The sequence below is a fragment of the Danaus plexippus genome, chromosome 10 (genome assembly GCF_018135715.1).
Source record: "Danaus plexippus chromosome 10, MEX_DaPlex, whole genome shotgun sequence".
NCBI classification, from domain to species: domain Eukaryota; kingdom Metazoa; phylum Arthropoda; class Insecta; order Lepidoptera; family Nymphalidae; genus Danaus; species Danaus plexippus.
The window spans coordinates 2,043,886-2,062,951 of NC_083543.1; the positions used below are offsets into that span (position 1 = coordinate 2,043,886).

The 19,066-nt window shown below is 28.6% G+C and overlaps 1 protein-coding gene across 2 annotated transcripts in view; it reads right to left on the bottom strand.

Annotated features, from left to right (window-relative positions):
* The window catches only part of LOC116766924 (acid sphingomyelinase-like phosphodiesterase 3a), a 44,656-nt gene that overhangs the window by 10,302 nt on the left and 15,288 nt on the right, over nucleotides 1-19,066 (bottom strand). For both annotated transcript variants that reach the window (XM_032657067.2, XM_032657068.2), the window contains exons 2-3: nucleotides 16,045-16,148; nucleotides 95-163 (exon numbers count right to left, since the gene is read on the bottom strand). In XM_032657067.2, coding sequence (XP_032512958.1) covers nucleotides 95-163; nucleotides 16,045-16,114 — 139 coding nt within the window. In that variant the 5' untranslated portion in view covers nucleotides 16,115-16,148. The remainder of the gene's footprint in view (nucleotides 1-94; nucleotides 164-16,044; nucleotides 16,149-19,066) is intronic.

Consider the following 19,066-nt stretch of genomic DNA (forward strand, 5'->3'; position numbering starts at 1 on the left):
TCAATTAACAACTAGAGAGATCCTTTTGCAAAATAAATTGTATAATTCCTTATATGTCAATAGAATCATTACTTTTTATAAACTTTGTACCTACGTCTTCTAGTGTCGCCCTGTGCTGTGTATAACGGGTCGTAATGAAAGTCAGTAATGTGCCAGAAGTAACCTGAAACAATAATATTAGTATGTTATTTTCAATAAAACACTATGAACAATAATAGTTAAATAATCTGAGACACAATGATATAAATAAACCAAGAATAAGTTCTATGAGTAACAAATTTACATAAAAGATAGGAATAAGGGCATTCTTATTTTATAAGAATGGGACAAACCGTCGTAAATCACGCTCTAAAAAACAACTGCCAAGAAAAAACACTACAGATTTTTTAAATGCTAAATAAATATAGCGCACGACCTCAATGCGAATGGATACACAATTCTAAAAATGGAGCTTGTAAAACACTTAACACAGTAGGTCGGGTTCAGTCCCACTTAGCAGTCAGCGTCTTGACATAGAATTAGTGAGTACATAACACTACAATGCAAAGTTGGGTAACTCGATATACGGCATATCTTAATTGAGGTTAACATTGAAGACGAGTAAGTCAATAGTGGCTTTGTTCTATATTCAATAGACTCAGACTTAGGGTTAACTTTATTAATATAAAAATAATGTGAGTTTTCCGTAGCCTTCGTCCGCCGAATAAGCAAAATTCCTAAAACTATTATACTGAAGCTAAAAAGGTTCGACAGTGAGCAAGGTAAGTAAAAATTATACTTGGCCTTGTAGTTCCACTTAAATACTTGACCTTATTAGAGGAATTATATTTTCTGGTCTTCAAAAATATTTGTTAAAATGCTTCTGTTCGAGTCTATGAATTGCTTATAAATTTAAGCTTTGTTTTTTATCTGTGTCCCAAATATAAATTAATATATATTAATCCGATCAACAAATAGTGTTATTTCATTCATATTTAGGGCACGAGTAATACTTACAGAACACATTAAAAAAACTATTTCAAGCGCAACAGTGTAACTTGTTTTTTTCCCAAGCTCATAGCCTAAATTAGTAGTAAAGTAAGTATTATACTACTAATGTAGTATTAAATTAAATGATTTTAAACAAAGATTTTTTTTTATACAAACAAATAGAAAAATCTAAAATAATTTCAAATAAAAAATGTTTAGAAATGGGTAACTAACATTACAATTAAAAATAATTATAAAATTAAAAACTTGAGCAAGCGTGGTGATTAATGCTCTAACCTTCTCCATGTGAGAAGAGGCCTTTTGCTAAGCAGTGGGCTCTCCGATAGGGTGATGATGATGATGATGAATTGATTTTTGATTCCAGAGCTAACTAAAAAGCACATGCTACAAGTAGGTTTTTTAAAAGATGACTGATGAGATCTCTTACTATTAATTAAATATCCTATTAAAATTATCTATTATTTTTCTCAAATTGTTGCATCTTTTTCATCCACCATTGGATGTGAAATTGGATTGTTGCACCATTTGCTTGGTGACATAAAGTCAAGCGAAATTTTATGTAAAATAAACACTAATGAGCACATATGAATTGAATCTATTTTATTAAATGGTCTCGCAGCCCTAACAATAACCAACCAACCAACCCCTAACCATATCTTTAAACATCACAGTGTACATAGAAAACTCTTTTCTACATTATCTATAAAACATATAAATATATATTTATTATAGATAAGGGTATATTAAACATTCCTTTATACTTCCGAAAGAACAATAATTTACAAGAAAGAAGACAGGATGTGTCAAGACAAAAAATAAACATAAACAAAAATTATGATTTATATGACGGCAAGTCGACCAGGTGAGAATTTCGGTGTAAAAATAAACCAATTGAATAAACCATACATGTTGCTCAAACGCGACCTGAATGATGATATATTAAAATTACAGACGTTGGTGAGATTCGCCATATTTATGAGCCGTGAAAGATATTGTTCACGAAATATATAACGAGGCTACGGGCCTACGAGGCCTACGAGGCCTTACAATAATCAACTCATAACGAGATATCTACGTGTCATATAATGTAAATTACTTTTTTTTAATAAACGAAATAAACAATGAGGTATAAATTTGCAGACAGTAAATAAATTAAGTACAAACAGTAAATATACTGCAGAGGTAACAGCCCTCCATCAATAGTTAATTCTCACACCGATAACCAAAGCTTTACTAGAGCATTGCAGACTTCATTAAACTACACTAACCACAAGGTTGAACTGGCGAATAGTCAAACCAATCAACTAAGCAAAATTAAGAGAAGAAATAAAATAGTTGAAGCAACAACGCTTCACAAATTTACTCTGCAATTTTAGAAGAAGAAGCCTTGTGGACGCTATTCCTTAATGACAATACCTATTATAAAGTTACTTTTTATTCTTTTCTTGTTTGAAATACATTGTACAATAACAAAACCGTTTTATTCTTGAAAGACTTAGGTTTCTTGACTTAATTTTTATTAGAAGGGTTAAATTTAATGGAACTATAAATATGAATAATATGATTTGTAACGCTATTTGCCGAATACTTTTTAACGTACAATAAAAAATCTTCAAATTTAACAATACATGTTTATTTATAAATAATCGTAACTCAAGTAATATGAAATAAAATGGAATCATTAGGGATATCTGATGTCTTATATCCAAAAAAACTTTATGATGTGTATACCAATTCTACTTATACAAAGTTTATAAATCCTTGAAAAATTCAGGATACTAAGCTATTCCGGTAGATTAGTCTTTCTTTGGAAGTCAATGAATAATTCAAACACTGCATCTAGTTGGTGTGCTCTATGCTATTCAGAAGTTTCACGCTATTCTCTAGTTCCTATTGAACTAACTTGTCACCGTTTGTTTAGTTCTAGATTTATTATCCACTTGATATTTGCCAGTTTTGCTGATATAAAATATAAGATCAATAAATATAACAGTATACAGAGCCTTGTGGACTATTTGTTTAATATATCTTTAGTGAGTTAAAAAAAGATAAACAAAATATTTAAATAGAAAAACAAAATTATGAATATCGCTAATATGATTTTTATAAATAAATACTTCAACAATTATGTATCAAAAATTTGTGATGTTATAAAATTGCTCATCTAACTACATCATGTAATTAAAGAGGACTGAGTAAGTAAGTAATCAATATCAATTAACTCTCCAGAAATTTTGAATAATAATCATCATTTTGTTTTTGGTAACTTAATTAAAGTAAAGTGTTATGTTTTCAATAACATTGATGTTTTAGAAGTAATATAAATTTATGGAAATAAACCACAAAAATTTATTTGATAGAGCTACTTCGTTGAAAAAGAATGAAAAGTCAAAATTTCATTTTATTAGGAGTGTTAATATATTTATGAAATTAATTTTCTTGTTCTTCATTATCTATAAACCGGTTGATAATTTTGTCATAGTATGCGGAACATGACAAAAGAGCGTGTCACCAAATCAAAAATGGTAGAGTTATAAAAATTGAATTGCTAAATAGTTTAACGACTCTTACACCAAAAAAAATATTAAAAAAAATTATACACTTTATACGTGGGTCTCAAATTTCCTTTGTTAGTCACAATTAGGTACTGTTCTTGTTCATTTTATTTGTAGATCACGATTTTTCCCAATTTTCATTTGATAAGCGCAAAATTGTATTTTTCTTTCAAGATACTGTGCAGAAAACCGGTATTAGCACCTTTAAGCCTAAATCACTTCGTAAACTTTTATAATATAAAACTCATCATTACTTATATATAAAAGCGTATACCTTTTAATTTGATAATATTCTAGTTAAAATGTAAATGACTGTAAGAGAAAAGGCAGGAAAATACTTTTTATTCAGAAAGAAAGTAATAAGTCGAATACAATATTGAAATACAAAAATATTTCAGTTTTATAAAGCATTACTTATATTAAAGATTTGCTTAAATTTTATTTTTATTTATTTTTCAAGCGTAATTAAAGTCTTTGAATTCTTAAACTATGTTAAGGTTTCACACAATAAAAAATCATTACAAAATAGAATAAATTAGTTGTATAAAAATTATGATGAATTAACTGTAAAAAATGTACAGTTTTATGTATTCTGCTATACATCGATTTCTGTACAAAACTTAAAACGACAACAAATTAAGTCACAATGATCACAAAATAATTATATGCTTTTCAAACAAATACCATTACCTAGCTAATGCTCATAAGCCAGACGGCTTCACGAATAACTATATTATTAACTATCCTTAGACAACAAGCCTGATTCGGTCTGACAATTTCGATATCGTTGTTTCCAGATTGCGCAACAACTTTCGAAAATTTATTTACTAGAAGGGTCTGTTTAAAAGAATGGTAGTACCAATAGCACTCGAGTATCAAACGAATCTCTCTCACAGACAAACAAGCCTCACATTCAAATATAGTCATACATCCACTTGTATTATTTAAGTTTATCATTACCTTATGTCATTAAAGAGGGTTTATTGCGGAATTCATATCATTTTCAGGAATATGGAAAAAAGTTAAAGTATCGAAAAAAAGCATCTAGGTCATATAATTTTCATAGCAATCTTGCTAAGTTCGTGTTTAATGTTTACACATTGCCATGGAGATAGTCGTGTATTTGATATATTATTATTTTATAAATTTAGGTTGTCTGTTTTCTTTGTTTTTTTTACGTTTATTTACCACGTGAATCGTATGTCACGGGATGGTCGGTCAAACATGCTACCAATAATGTTGAATTTTATACATTATTTATGCAGTAAAATTTTTCAATAAATAAAAATAAATTAAGCTTTTTTCTGTTTGACTACTGGTAGCTATTTGTTTCAAATTAAACTGCAATTTGCGTCTAGCTCGGAATGCCAATTAAAATATAGAATTACAGTTTACGAAATAAACATAACATCAAACATTTTATTTGATAACGTTCATTCCACCACTTAAAATGGAATTTCCATTGTTAAGGTACGTTCTAAATATCAAGCTATCCTGAATAATGGTTTCTGTAATCTTAAACGGGAATAAATCAAGTTGAATATTAATGTTTAAGATCTTCGCTTACAATAGAATTAATGAGCGCGCTGATAAATTTTATATAAGTGTGGACAAAACTCTTTACTTTCCAGTTTACTTCCTTATACTATTTTTAAGTGGTTTATAAGCAAAACATTTTAGCTTTTAGCAATTAAATTAAATCAAAATAGCATTAAAATTAATGACCATCATTTTATATACTTCTTTTGTTATCATTAAAAATGTAGTTATGTGAATAGTTATGCTGAAATAAAAAAGCCCCTAAGTAATTTAAAATACAAAAGGAATTGATTACTGCCTATAATTATATAAAAATAATAAATGGAATGACTTTACAAGTATTACTCTAGCATACGTGACCTATATAACATTTAAGACTATATAATTAAGCCAACAAATTATCCACCTCTAATGGTGAAGTGGAAGTCATTGGCTGCGTCAGTCAGGCTTCATCGCACAAATGCGAAGGGATGTATTCATCAATCAAGGGGTTATTATGTGGTTGTATGTCTGTGTGAGTTCGCCTATCTACGTAAGTCGATCACGCTACCACGCATGATACCACTGTAGGTGATTTAATACGACTTATTTAAACATGCTATGTATTTAATATTTTAGTATCGAAACTTACAGTGTATTGGAAAAGAGTTTCAATTTATCAGTTTTTATATTTTATGAGAAAATTAAAAGTATTTGAACATCAACTAATTTTTATCACTTAGTTATCACTTTGGTGATATAAATACTTCTGTAAACCTTTTGTATTGTATTATCTTTTCATTTATTATATAATATTTATAAGTTGATGTTTAAATAATAGGATAGACGAGTCTACAAAGTCGGGGTAATTCAACAAAAGCAAAACCTTCGCAAGCATTAAAACTTTTCCAATAAAAATCTTATATTTGCCTTGCCTTAATACAATAGTATCATGCAGATTCAATTTCAACGTGCAAAGAAAAAATGAAAAAAAAATACATTGCTGTTATTTCATTTGGTACACCTTAATCAAACTTGGATTCCTATTAAAAACAGATTGAAAATTCTTTTCCATTCAGAACTTGTAGAATCCTTAAAATTCTAAATGCCCTTTGCGGGTTTTGTTTTAAAACGTATAAATACAATCCAAGCTGGATATGTAAATATGGCAACAGGAATAAAAGAAAATACATTAAGAGCAATATTTTTCAAGTTTCTAAAATATATTGCAACATCTATCTTATTTTCAAGGACCAAGGATTTAAATAAGAAGACCACGCATAAGCTTACTCTTTTATCCCATGGAGTAAGAAGTATTAAAATTGTCACAAATAATAAAAAAATATATTTCTCATTTCTGCTAGACAAAAGAGAAAACTAGCACTGAAATTATATAAGCAATACAGTGTCTCAACATCAGATGAATAGACGTAATTACTCGTTTCAATATATTTAACTAACGGATAATACAATTTAATCATTTTACGTCTCAAACGGAGGCTTTGTTAATAGATTAACCTCGATTGGAGCATCATCAATCAAGCCTTCAACAAAGACACCGGTGCTTTGTGATTAAAGTACGTAATCTTGTGTTTATTTGTATTGTGTGTGAATTGTTATATAATTTAAAACAGATTGACGCTTTTTTATTTTTAAATTAGAATAATTTAACAATATTATATCAAAATGATTGAAAAGGTTGCTACGTAGCATAAATACATACAATGTTTTATGTTATCAATTTTAGAGAAATTATTATTATTAGTTAATATACAATTCAAAAATATAAAAATAACTTTCCAAAACTTATGTATGTATGAGTGTGGACCGAGTATTGCTTGCGTTTTATTTATGCCACAAGAATTTCATGTACATGGCTATGCCATTACGTTCCACTCGAGACGTGCAAGTAAGTGCGTATGTGGCTACATTTCATGTTCGATTTTTAAATATTTTGAAGTAAAAAGATTCTGAAATATCTCGTAATGATGCAGTTATTTATTTATTTTTTTAAACTAGTGAAATAAAAATAGGTAAGCAGATTTTAGAATATATTTCAAAATAAATATTTATTGATGTCTTTGTACTGAGTGTATGTAAATGTAAGCATTACAAAAATAAATAAAATGCTCCTATATCTACGTTATATATTATGAAGAAGAAAACAAAATCTTCCTCAGATCATCGTACCATGAAATGGAGTGTCTTGGTGATGGAAACATGCAAAAATTTGTCCTCGGGGAATTTTATTTGCTCCACACTTGTAAGGCCCCCATTTACAGAGACAGATATTGATATTATTTTATTTATATCAACATAACTTGTTAAATATAATATAACCTACGGAAACATCAGTCACCTTTTATTATACTATCAATAGACCGACCAAGCTTTTAGAATCGGACATAGAAATATGTATAATAGAGGCGAATATAAATCCTTAACACAAACAAATCTATCACACATGGCGAAGTTCCAAGATAGTAAGATATGAACGACGTTCTATCAGGCATCGCTATGAAATGTTCGTTTATTGAAGCGGTTGTTCCAAACACGTACAGAAGCTAGAGTATTATTATTAGTTTGTTACTGCCAACAGAAGAATGTTTATCAGCATTAAGAAGCGTAGGTGTAAAAGTAAAATATAACTCGAATTTTTCAATATACGAAATAAAATTTTTGATGTATTGATAATTATTATATATAACTCTAGTAGACGCGAGTTTTATAAAGCATAAAAAGTTATGAATATAAAATATACATCACACATAAAATTAATGCATTAAGAGCTACAGGCTCTTGTTTGAACCGTAATCCGAAAATATTCCGAGCGCAAATACATTTTTATTAGGTCCTGAAAATCAACGAGATTCTTTAACGTTTGGATTTAAACTAGCCTCACTAAGTAAATGAAATTTTATTAATCTTATATAGGATTGACGATAAGTTTTATATTATAGACCTTGGGGTACAGACAGAAATACGCAAAAATAAAATCTAAATATAAAATATCGTACAAACTATTAAGAAATTAATATTATGAGTCAACTTTCTTATTATTGTCTACACTTTGCCTTCACGTTTACCGTAAACTGCTCAACCAAGTTTATCCGAGCCTCATACGTTAGTGCACTTGTTGTTTTAGTCACACTGATCTCTAAAAGTCGAACAAACTTTTCTTTTAGTATCGAAATGGAAAGAGACGTACATCTTATATATTTTTAAAAATATTTTTAAAGATTCCAATTTTTACGTCCAGTACAGTTTATGGGCATTTTTTATTTTATTTTCATAAGTACTCCTCAGGGCTTTTTATGTTATTTAAATAATTAGTGGTAGCCACAGTAGACAACTCCTTATAAGGAAGAATAAAAATAAATACATAGTAATGTACATTTGAAAGGTACAAATTTACATTCCTGAAGTTGGAAGCGACTACAGGCCCAGCTTTAGTGACGACTATATAACTTATCGTTTCATAGTAGTAGTTAAGGATAAGAATTTTCTTTCAATAAATTAATAAAAAAAAAACAAACAAGATAACAAAAGTATTGTAATTGCAGAAAACTCTTAATTCATAACACAAAACAGATATCATGATATTCTTAAGCGTATGAGTATAAGTACACAACAATCTACGAACTAGCGAGCCAGAGATTATACTCTAGCAGAACCAGCTTTACTTTATGCATATTAGATACCATAATTACGTATTCTGTATGCACTGAAAATCGCTAAATACATGGTTAAGGATTAACACTCCATTAAAGTTTTGGTGAATATTACCCAAATAGGATTAAGTAAAAACTCATGTTGCCAGCTAAAACCTTGTCAAAATATAAGAGGCTAGAATCCTACGTAATTAATGTTTTTAATAACTTTCCATATATCGTTTTCACTATGTTAATTATAAAAATCATTAAAAAACAACGAATTTGTGTCGTGTTTTTATAAAATAATAATATGAATTATACTTATGAGCTGTATAAAATGCGCAGTCGTTTATTTAAGGTTTTGAAATGAGATATTCAGGCGTAAATAATCCCCTATACATAATGTGAGCACATAGTATTATGGAGCTCGTATCACGTTTTATCGCTGTTAGTATACGGGTTCATTACGTTTTATACAGTTTTATAAACGTAAAGTTCATACGAGGCTTGTTCTGCTTTAGAGTGGTAGTTTTTAACATTTCATAGAGGAACTCCACAGTCATAAACTGGAATGTATTCCACGCCCTTCATTCAAGTGGCAGAACGGAATATGAGATATTTAAATATTATTAAGAGTTTATATTTAATATGAAAAAATTAAAATTTTGAATGTAATTTTATACAGCGGAACATAAAAATGTAAATATCATTCTTAACACGTGATATCCTGTACATCTATAAATCACAAAAAGTAAAAAGGTAGAGGATGAACAATGTATGTCTTATTTCGTTCAGCAAATATATTATCCTTCATTGCGTAAAACCATATCAATAGTTATTAAAATTTTTATATTTTGACGTTGGATCCATTACTACTTTTGTTAACTAATTGGTTAATTTTTGTAACCGTGTTTTATTATTTTAATTAGAGATAAAAAAAATGTATGCAATGTGAAAATAGATAAATCTAAAAATTTCGCTAATTAGTATAAAATTACTAATTGCAGACGTTTCTTTCTTACTGATTTGTAGCAGACGCTGTTAAAATATCAGAAATTTGATTATTTGTTATATAATTAGTTTAAAAGACTCCTTTACTGCTTTATTTAACTATTTATTTAACTGTTCGTAACCTTAGCCGGGCGCTAGAACATTTTGCAATAGCGTGGCAGTCCGTTAGCAATAGCTGGTCATGAATAAATAAAGGTTTGTAGCCAACGCAACATGTTTGCTTTTAAGGCGGAATCGATAACTCATTGGAAACACCGCTTTAATACCTGAATTCTATTGCTATTACATACACTCAAATACAACTTCAGCGAATTCTCTCGAGAAGTACCAATCAAATTGTACGACATAATTTAAATATATATTTATAGGTACATGTTACATCGCTTTGAAAACCGAAACTAGTCAGTTAGTAGCGAAGTGAAGCATATTGTTATAATATTTAGTAACACGAAAATGTTAGAGGTAAATATGATTATATTAGCAGGATGTCTAACATGGCACGTACTATTCCTCTTTGAGCCATTCTGATTTAATATGAATGGAAAGATGAAATCAATAAGCCACACATGGAAAGTAACTTAAATATTGAGAATATAATATTATTGTTTTACTCCCTACCTTATATAATTTAATGTTTGCTTTCATATTAGATAAAATACTTTTAAGATCAACATATTCTAATAAAAACACCTGAGATCAATAAAAGTGACATTTTCTTTTTTTATTCAATCAAAAGCCGGTACGTATAGACTCAAAATTTTTTAAACGCATTTTCAAATTTTTCTATGAAAAAAATACAAAATACTTCATTATTTATTCATAACTACTCTTAATTACAAACGATGGACAGAGGAAAAACTCTATAATTAACACTGAATTTTAAATTCAAATTGAAGACTAAATTTCCTTCTTTTTCTGTTTATTATTTTATAATGTCTATATACTCATTAATAAAATAGTCCATACATGAGACTATCTCCGTTCCGTTAGGAAGGATACGAAAGCAGGTCACATTAGTTCAAGAGCCAAGATAGAAGGCAGCCATGAGATATTTGACATCAGGACATCATTTTGGAATTCAATTTTACAGTTTATCCTAGCTACATAAACTTATCTTTTAAAACTGCATTTTTGCCTCCTGGTAGAGAGATGAAACAAGATATGTGTTAATATTTGCAAATTTTGTCAAAAGCAAAATTAAAAATTATCACAACGCATCGCAAACTGATCCGTTTTATTTTGTGTTCCACAAATTCTTATATAATGGACTTCAGAACATATTTCTTATCACTAATTTAACATATTAGAAATTAAAATTCTTCAAATCAAAGATTGTCACGAATAGGAAAAGAATAAATAAAAAGGAACATATATCTAATAAGATTTTTTTTGTGACACGATAAACAGCGTTTTTTATAGGGATACAATATAAATTATAAAAGTGAAACATTTTGTATAGTTGTCATTTGTTAGATTGATTATTGGGAAAAATCGCAGAAAAAATGTAGTTAAAATGTGCATCCTAGTATTGTTACTTAATAATAGTAATAGTACAACCACTCTTAGTAACTTTTTAATCACATGTGTACCTTGTCTTAAATCCTTTCTTACCATAATTTATATAAAACAACCCTTTTTTCAGTTTCCTCATTCTCGCGCATCATTCATGATGTATTTCTTGAAGTATCTCTTAAAACTTTTCCTAGTACGTTAAAGTTTAATTATATATATATTTTTGGAACAAAGTACAATTTTCCATTTTCCATCTTCATTTCTTAACTTATCCAATTCACTCACACCTCATGACCTCCTCATGAATATATTTATCTTCTATATAATATCGTGTTATTATAAATAGTAAAACAATTATTTTGTTAACATAAGCAATGTGTTGCCCTTGCATCTTTATTCGAAATGACATGATATAGTGGACTGTGAAAAAATGTTCTTGTGTATATTTAAATATTTCGCCTCCCTACGTTTTACTTAGTCGTGGTGGCCCGGAGGTTAAAGGCCCGCCTCTCATACGTGAGGGTGCGGATTCGAAATCGGGCAAGTACCAATGTGATCTTTTCCGAGTCATATGTACTTTCTAAGAGTTAGACACCACTAACGGACGGTGAAGGAAAACATCGTGAGGAAACCTGGTCTTATAATTTCAAATTATAAGATTGAAATCGCCAACCCGTCTTGAGCACGCGTGGTGATTAATGCTCTAACCTTCTCTATGTGAGAAGAGGCCTTTGCTCAGCAGTGGGCTCCGATAGGCTGATGATGATGATGATGACGTTTTACTTTATTAGCTCCAAAGGCCCTGTTTAACTTTAATTTACCCATAACAAAACATTTTTTCTGTCTTAATTAACTTATTAAGACCTTTTAATAGTCATTATTAGTGTTCAAGAATACTATAAGAATTTCAAATTATGAAAAAACAACCTTCTTTTACCAACACCGGAGTGTGAACCATAGTACAATAGAGTAATATATTACTAAGTATTCAGCTTAGGGGAGAACTTGTAGCCATGAAAAAAAATTAAAAAACACCAAGCAAACAGGCAATACTTTGCAAATTATAAGACAACAAAAACCTACAATTTACTGAATGTTCAATTCCGTCTTTACGCCATTTTCTTATAAAACCCTATATAATCAAGTATGTTCCAATCAATGTTTTGATATGGAATTTTATAAAATTATGTAAAAACTGGTATTAAAATGATAATATCATTAAAACAAACCGTTAGGACTAATTTAGCCTTATATTTATTCATTGCGAAACAATTTCGTAATCTCGTATGCTCATGCCGTGTACAAATAAACATTTTCTAAAAGCAAAAGTATACCGAAGCTAAACCAACAAACCACTCACATTTACATATGGAAAACTCACCATTATTTCACCAGAATTTAAAGCGTATTTTTAGAGGATTATGAATAAACACTGTAGCGAATTCCTATATAGGAGCTGTAATCCATTTTAATTTGTTTTTTTTTTCTATTCAAAATGTGATTGGCTTTTGGAAATCGAGTTTCCGAAAAGTAAGTTTGAACGATTGTAGACGTGTGTTCTATAAAGGGTTTTTTTTAAATCAGCGTTATAATAATCAGTATGGTATGTCCAACGCTACGGTAAAACGCATTGTTTTGATTTAAAAGATCAAGTCTATAAAAGTAATTATTTTTTTGTCAAAAAATATACAGCTGTTTAATTGTTTAAAAGTTACATATAACTCAACCTACTCATCCCTAAAGCCAGGTTCGTTTTGCATGTTCCTCATTTGATATTTGTTAGTAAATATTGTAGTTTTTGTAATTAAGGGGAAAAAAATTACGTAAAATAGTTTTTTGTAAGTTAAAATATTTATAAATCATAGTGACCATCCAAAAATTATTATATTTAACAGAATTGATTAAATAAATAAATTTAAAGTAGAGGAATCATATAAATATATACATCAATCAATAGGATGCATCTCAATGCTCCTAATTTCATAAGTTTGATAATCCGAAACTTAAAAGTAACGAAGTTATCACCATCTAAAGTTTGGTTATGACAAAACTTTTATTTACATTTATTGGTAATGTCTGTATTTTGAGTGTCTCTCTTACTTTGTTAGAAAAGTAAATAAATAGATTATAAATATAACGTATACACATATATGTCATCTCAAGGAAGTATCACTTTAAAATCACACAAACATAATTTAAAAGCGGATCATATAAATAATCTATTCTAGAGAACAAAATATATATTCCTTTTTTATTCAGTAGACTTTCTCTTTAATAAAAAGCCAATTTTCAAATTATTAATGTCGAATACATGAGAGACCTGTTTAAAAATTTTTGAAATTTCGTAATAATATTGTTAATTGTATTAAAAAGTTAAATGTCTGGTTATTTGGATATTACTTTGTGATTTGAAGGAATAAGGTTTACTTTGTTTTAACTTGTAATTGTATTAATTCCCAAGAACCGACCATAATACTTTCTTTCTAATTGAATTAAGCTTTTGAAAATGGATTGAGGATAATTCCACTCCCAGTCTCACCAGCAAAATCTATTTTACCAGTCGTTATATCCTATTATACTGTAATAACTTTCATTTAAATTAATCACTTATAATATCAATAAAAAACAAAACACTGTTATTTGGACTTCAGTCTGAGTTAAATAAAAATATCTTAATGATACATTCATTTATTACCGAAAATTATGTGCAAAAAAAAAAGGTTAGACGAAAATTTATGTACAGAAAAAGATATAGCTATGCCGTATTTACTAATACAATTCCAGCGGTATATGAACAATGTTTTAGTTCTTAGAAATCCATTGATATCTCCTGGGAAATCTAACTTTGTTCCAGGCTCGGTAAATGGAAAAAACGTGATGTGTGTCTGGCAAGCAATTATTGTGAAATGTTGTGTGACATTGTTTTATTTCAAGATAAATATGACACACATATATATACATAAACATTTACGACTGTGAATTTTGAAAGTTTTTTTTTAACCGGAAAAACGTACATCAGACTCAAGTAACCTACATGTTCAACTTGTTACATTTGCAAGCAACAACTGTAATCAAATAGTAGCTGCTTGCAACGTCACTGAATTCATGATATTAGCAACATGGTTTAACTTAAAATATTTTTTTCAGCCATTTCGAATCTAAGTCATTATTTACTCGTTAACTATTTTTTGACTTTAATTCTTATCTAAACCACTGCTAGATAAACCATATTTATTTAAGAACGTAGCCGTATTTAAATGTAAAGAATTATATTAAAAAATTTAATATATCCTTATTCTGTAATCTCTTTGGCGAATAAAGGGATTTGTAACTTTTCTTAACACGCATTTCCATCAGTGGGAGCCATTAATCAGGTGTTTTTGTCTCATTCCGGTCCGCAGATAAGTTCGAATTACAGCGACACGCTCTTCTTGCGGAGCTCTAGACAAATGCTAAGCAATTTGTTTTTATATGTTCCCTTTATTTGTTTACGTTTCAATGAACTCAAAAAAATTTAATGTACTTAGATCATATTCATATTTAATTTTTACGTATATTTGATACCCGATACTTTTAAAGATTGAGTATGTCATATACTAATATATTGACATATTGATTTATTCTTATGGCATATATGTACATATCGTACCTATTTACTTATTTAAACATATTAATAATATAAATAAGGAAATGAAGTTTATCATTATTTAAAATAAATTAAGGAATATTTTTTTTAAATATAATTTAGAATTGAAACTAATGATTAAAAATATCAAATTATAGAAGTCAGAAAATAACTCCGTATCGTTTTTATTACTGAGTGGAATAATGAAAAGTCTTTGAGATATTATTTTAGATACGGACGATGAATGCCTTGTTTGCCATTATGCAACTGTTCATTAGCGAAGCGAAATTTAGATGCTATGTTGTATTATTTCAGTGAATATATTTGGACATTTCTAATTAAATCATTGTACTTGCATAGTTTATTCATTTGTATATTTCTAGAATCCTGCTAGGTGAGCTTCCATTATTTATAATCTTTCATTAGAATTTCCGTAGTATTCTTAATATTTTTTTTTACTTTCCTAAAGACTACAATCATACTTACACATATTATTATTATATATAAAATAAAATCGGCAAAATACTCTATGAATTATGTTTAAGATTAACTTCCGTATTAACTCAAAGGTATGATATCACATCCTCAAAATACGTCATAAATTTTTCAACAAATCAGTTCCATGTTTCCAATTTATCGGTTAAGTAACAAATGAACGGGGAAGCTAGAACATTAATCATTCTTCTCCGTATTCTGAGTCCAACTTTGTTTATACAGTTAATAATTTCATGTCAATCAGACATCTATATTCCGGATAATATGGTTCATAATTTTATTGTTTTGTAATTTAATGTATCTTTACCTAAAACTTCCAGTGTGAAACTTTAAAAATCAGTTGCTAATATATGTTGAGTGTGTCAGAAGGGAATACTTGCTGGGGTTTCTGCGAAGTCTTTCTACACCGATATCAGAGGCCATCATCCTAACTTATTTGATAACGCCTCTAGATTTAGAGATATTGTACCTTTAGATTTTATTATTATTTTGGGTATTGTATTTATTAAGATTTTTTGAAATTTTCTCTAACATAATATGAAAAGTATATTTTCATTCTACATTAGTTTGATAATAGATCAAATATATATTTATTCATATATGAAATATTTAAATAATAATAATTTACAGTTTCGTGTGTTCACTTTATTCTAAGTTGAAATTAACAGACGCAATAATAACTTACCTATTTTAGCGTGTGTGAGGTTGAAAGACATGACACAGACGAGTGTCAGAAGCAAGCTAACGATCCTCATCGTGACATCGGCTTAAGTCATTTTCATTGAATATCTGTAAAAACAAATCAACGTCAATTACATATATAATGTCGTTATAAAATATTATAAATAATAATGTCTTGTATGAAATAAAAATTTATATTCACCAGATCCAATATCAAAGCTTTGAGAGAAAAGTCAAAAATATATATTGTTGCATCTCACAACCTAGGACATTAGCATTTTGCGGTGATTATTTCGATTATTTACTGAATTCATGTAACAGATGTCCAAAATTATTTTTTGTAGATCATCATTGTGAACACTGTTATTAAGAAATACGCCAAATATTTGCTAACTGTTTAATAAATTCAATATTAAGAGGTTCTTCTCATTATATTATTGAAAAACTTGTATATTATTATATAAACATATTAAAGTAATGGTTGCTTTAACAAAAACAAAAGAACTTACAGTTTAAAGGATTGAATGCAATAAGCCTTATTCATAGCAGGATTGTTACGTTTAGTAGTTTCAATAATGTTGCGTCTTTAATTATAACGTCAAAAATAATCCAATAAAAAGTATCACATTTAAAAGCTGATGAAACTTAGACTAACGGTTTGGACGTCAAATCCAGTTTATAACATAATCAAAAATATATAATTAATTTTTATACTTATTATTTATATTCTGAGAACTCTTACAAACCTGTTTATAGATATTACGCGTTACAGTATAAAATGTCTATAAAATATAGCATGCCATTTCGTCTATTATTCATAATTGGTTAAGAACTATATATCCACATTTAATTAATTATAAGAGAAAACCGATTCATAATTTTGAACATGTACAGACTTCAGAGAGACGAGGGTGTTACAGGTTTCCTGACACCTTAACTATTCAAACTCAAAACCACTGGCCCATGACAGGAACGCTCTGAATATTTTATATTTATCCAAGGTGTACCAGCTGAAAGCGTTACAGATAAATAAGAAACATGTTCAACATATAGCACAAAACTTCTCAGTAAACTTTCCTCACAAGAACAAGGATTTAAGAAGACGTGAACTACGATTCTTTACACGACGGAAAGAAAAGATAAAAAAAGGAATCCGCTTTTTATATTTCGTTTTAATAAAGTGTTTTATATGTTACATATACATGCACAAATATTTAAAATAAAAATTATTTATACTATTACTCATTATGTTACATATTTTGAATGATATTGGCTTAAATAAAAATACTTTAAGTGATCATATTATTGTAATAACAAAGAGCAAAAACAGCAGAGTAACAGTATTTATTATTGCCGCTGCTTTAGTGTTCAGGGATAAATTTATGAAAAAAAAAACTTGTAGGTTTAAGAAATGTCGTCAAGATAACCTGATGTATGTTATTTTTATATTTATCCCACATGAATTACTATTAACGACTTACTGAATATTGAACGATTACATTACAATACGTTGAAACTTGATTTTTATTTAATGTTACTTTGATGTTAAGATTTAAGATTAGGGAACAGCGAAATCATAAAGCCATCCAAGCAGTTCATTGTGAAAATTTGTAGTTATCTTCAAAATGATAACCTGCTTCCAAATTCACATGGTTATATAATAATTTTGAAATACCTGCAACTTAAATTTTCAAAAGTACATATTTACAACAACCGTAGAACAAACAATAGCAATTAGATGTATATAATCATTAGATATGTGATTTAATAAGTATAATTTAAAAGTAAGTTTATTATGGTAGAGTCCTCAATTTCCCCGTCGAATTTACCGAGTTGTAAATTAAATAGAGAATGGGACGAATTTAATACAAACCTAAATTATATTGCACAATAAATTGACCCCGTGCGTGACGGACGGCTCATAAAGTGAGCCAACGTAATCCATTAATTGATTTTGTACAAGCTCTAAAACAACATGAAATATATCTGCATATAAATATATCACGAAATTTATACCATAAAAAACACGGTATTTCTTTCATTGATACAACACTCGATCACAAAGTGATTAAGATGACTTCTGAACTCGGAGTAAGCTATTTAAAAAGACGCTTTAAATCTTAAGCCTTATTAAAGCCTCTTTAAACCTCCGATTCTCATTAAAGTCTCTATCTTTAAAAAAGAACAGAGGGTGAAAACGCGATTTTATTAAGGCTTAAAAAGGGATATAAATTAAATTACTCTATTATCATTATTCGTGACATAAAGAATCTAGATTAATATTCAACGGTCTATAGTTGTGGATGTTGTTATTATTTAAGAGAATGTGGTTTTGCTTAATTCCCTGTCACAAGGAGTGTTTTATTCTTGATGTGACAGAAGTAACGAGGGTTTAAGGAAAAATTAATTTTATTTTTTCCTGCACATTATAATTTAAAAAATTGATTCAATTTGATAGTTTAATTTTTTAATAGTCTAAGAGCGTCTATTTATGTAAACCACAGTTAAGTTAAATGGTCTTGTCAAAATGACAAACGGATAAGAAAAAAAAACAGTGAAATTATGACCCTCATCTTTAATCGAGCTTTTATTAGGTTCACCTGTAGACTTTCTTTGTTTCTGTAATACGTGTAACTGACTTTTAATATCAATAACGGGATTTTGATTTCAGACGGTGGATTTCAATCAAACTTTTGAAAAAATCGAGGACTCACCCGAATATAATTCAACATAATTAGAATATTCAACATTAATGATTATGTCACTCATTTAAAAATTATATTAAACCATACCATTAAGCTCAACTTTACTTATAGTCACAGCTGTTATATCAAAGAATTTGGAAAGAATTGAAGTACCTGATATTGATCAAGTAATGAGTGTTGGTATAAAATAACAAATTCACGCTTGTGTTGTTAAAAAAAAAACGAAAAATAAAAAAGTAGTTTTAACAACGATAGTATAAAAGAACTTAAAGACATGTATTTCTTATAAATTAAATTATGGATAGAGTTATGATAAAAGAA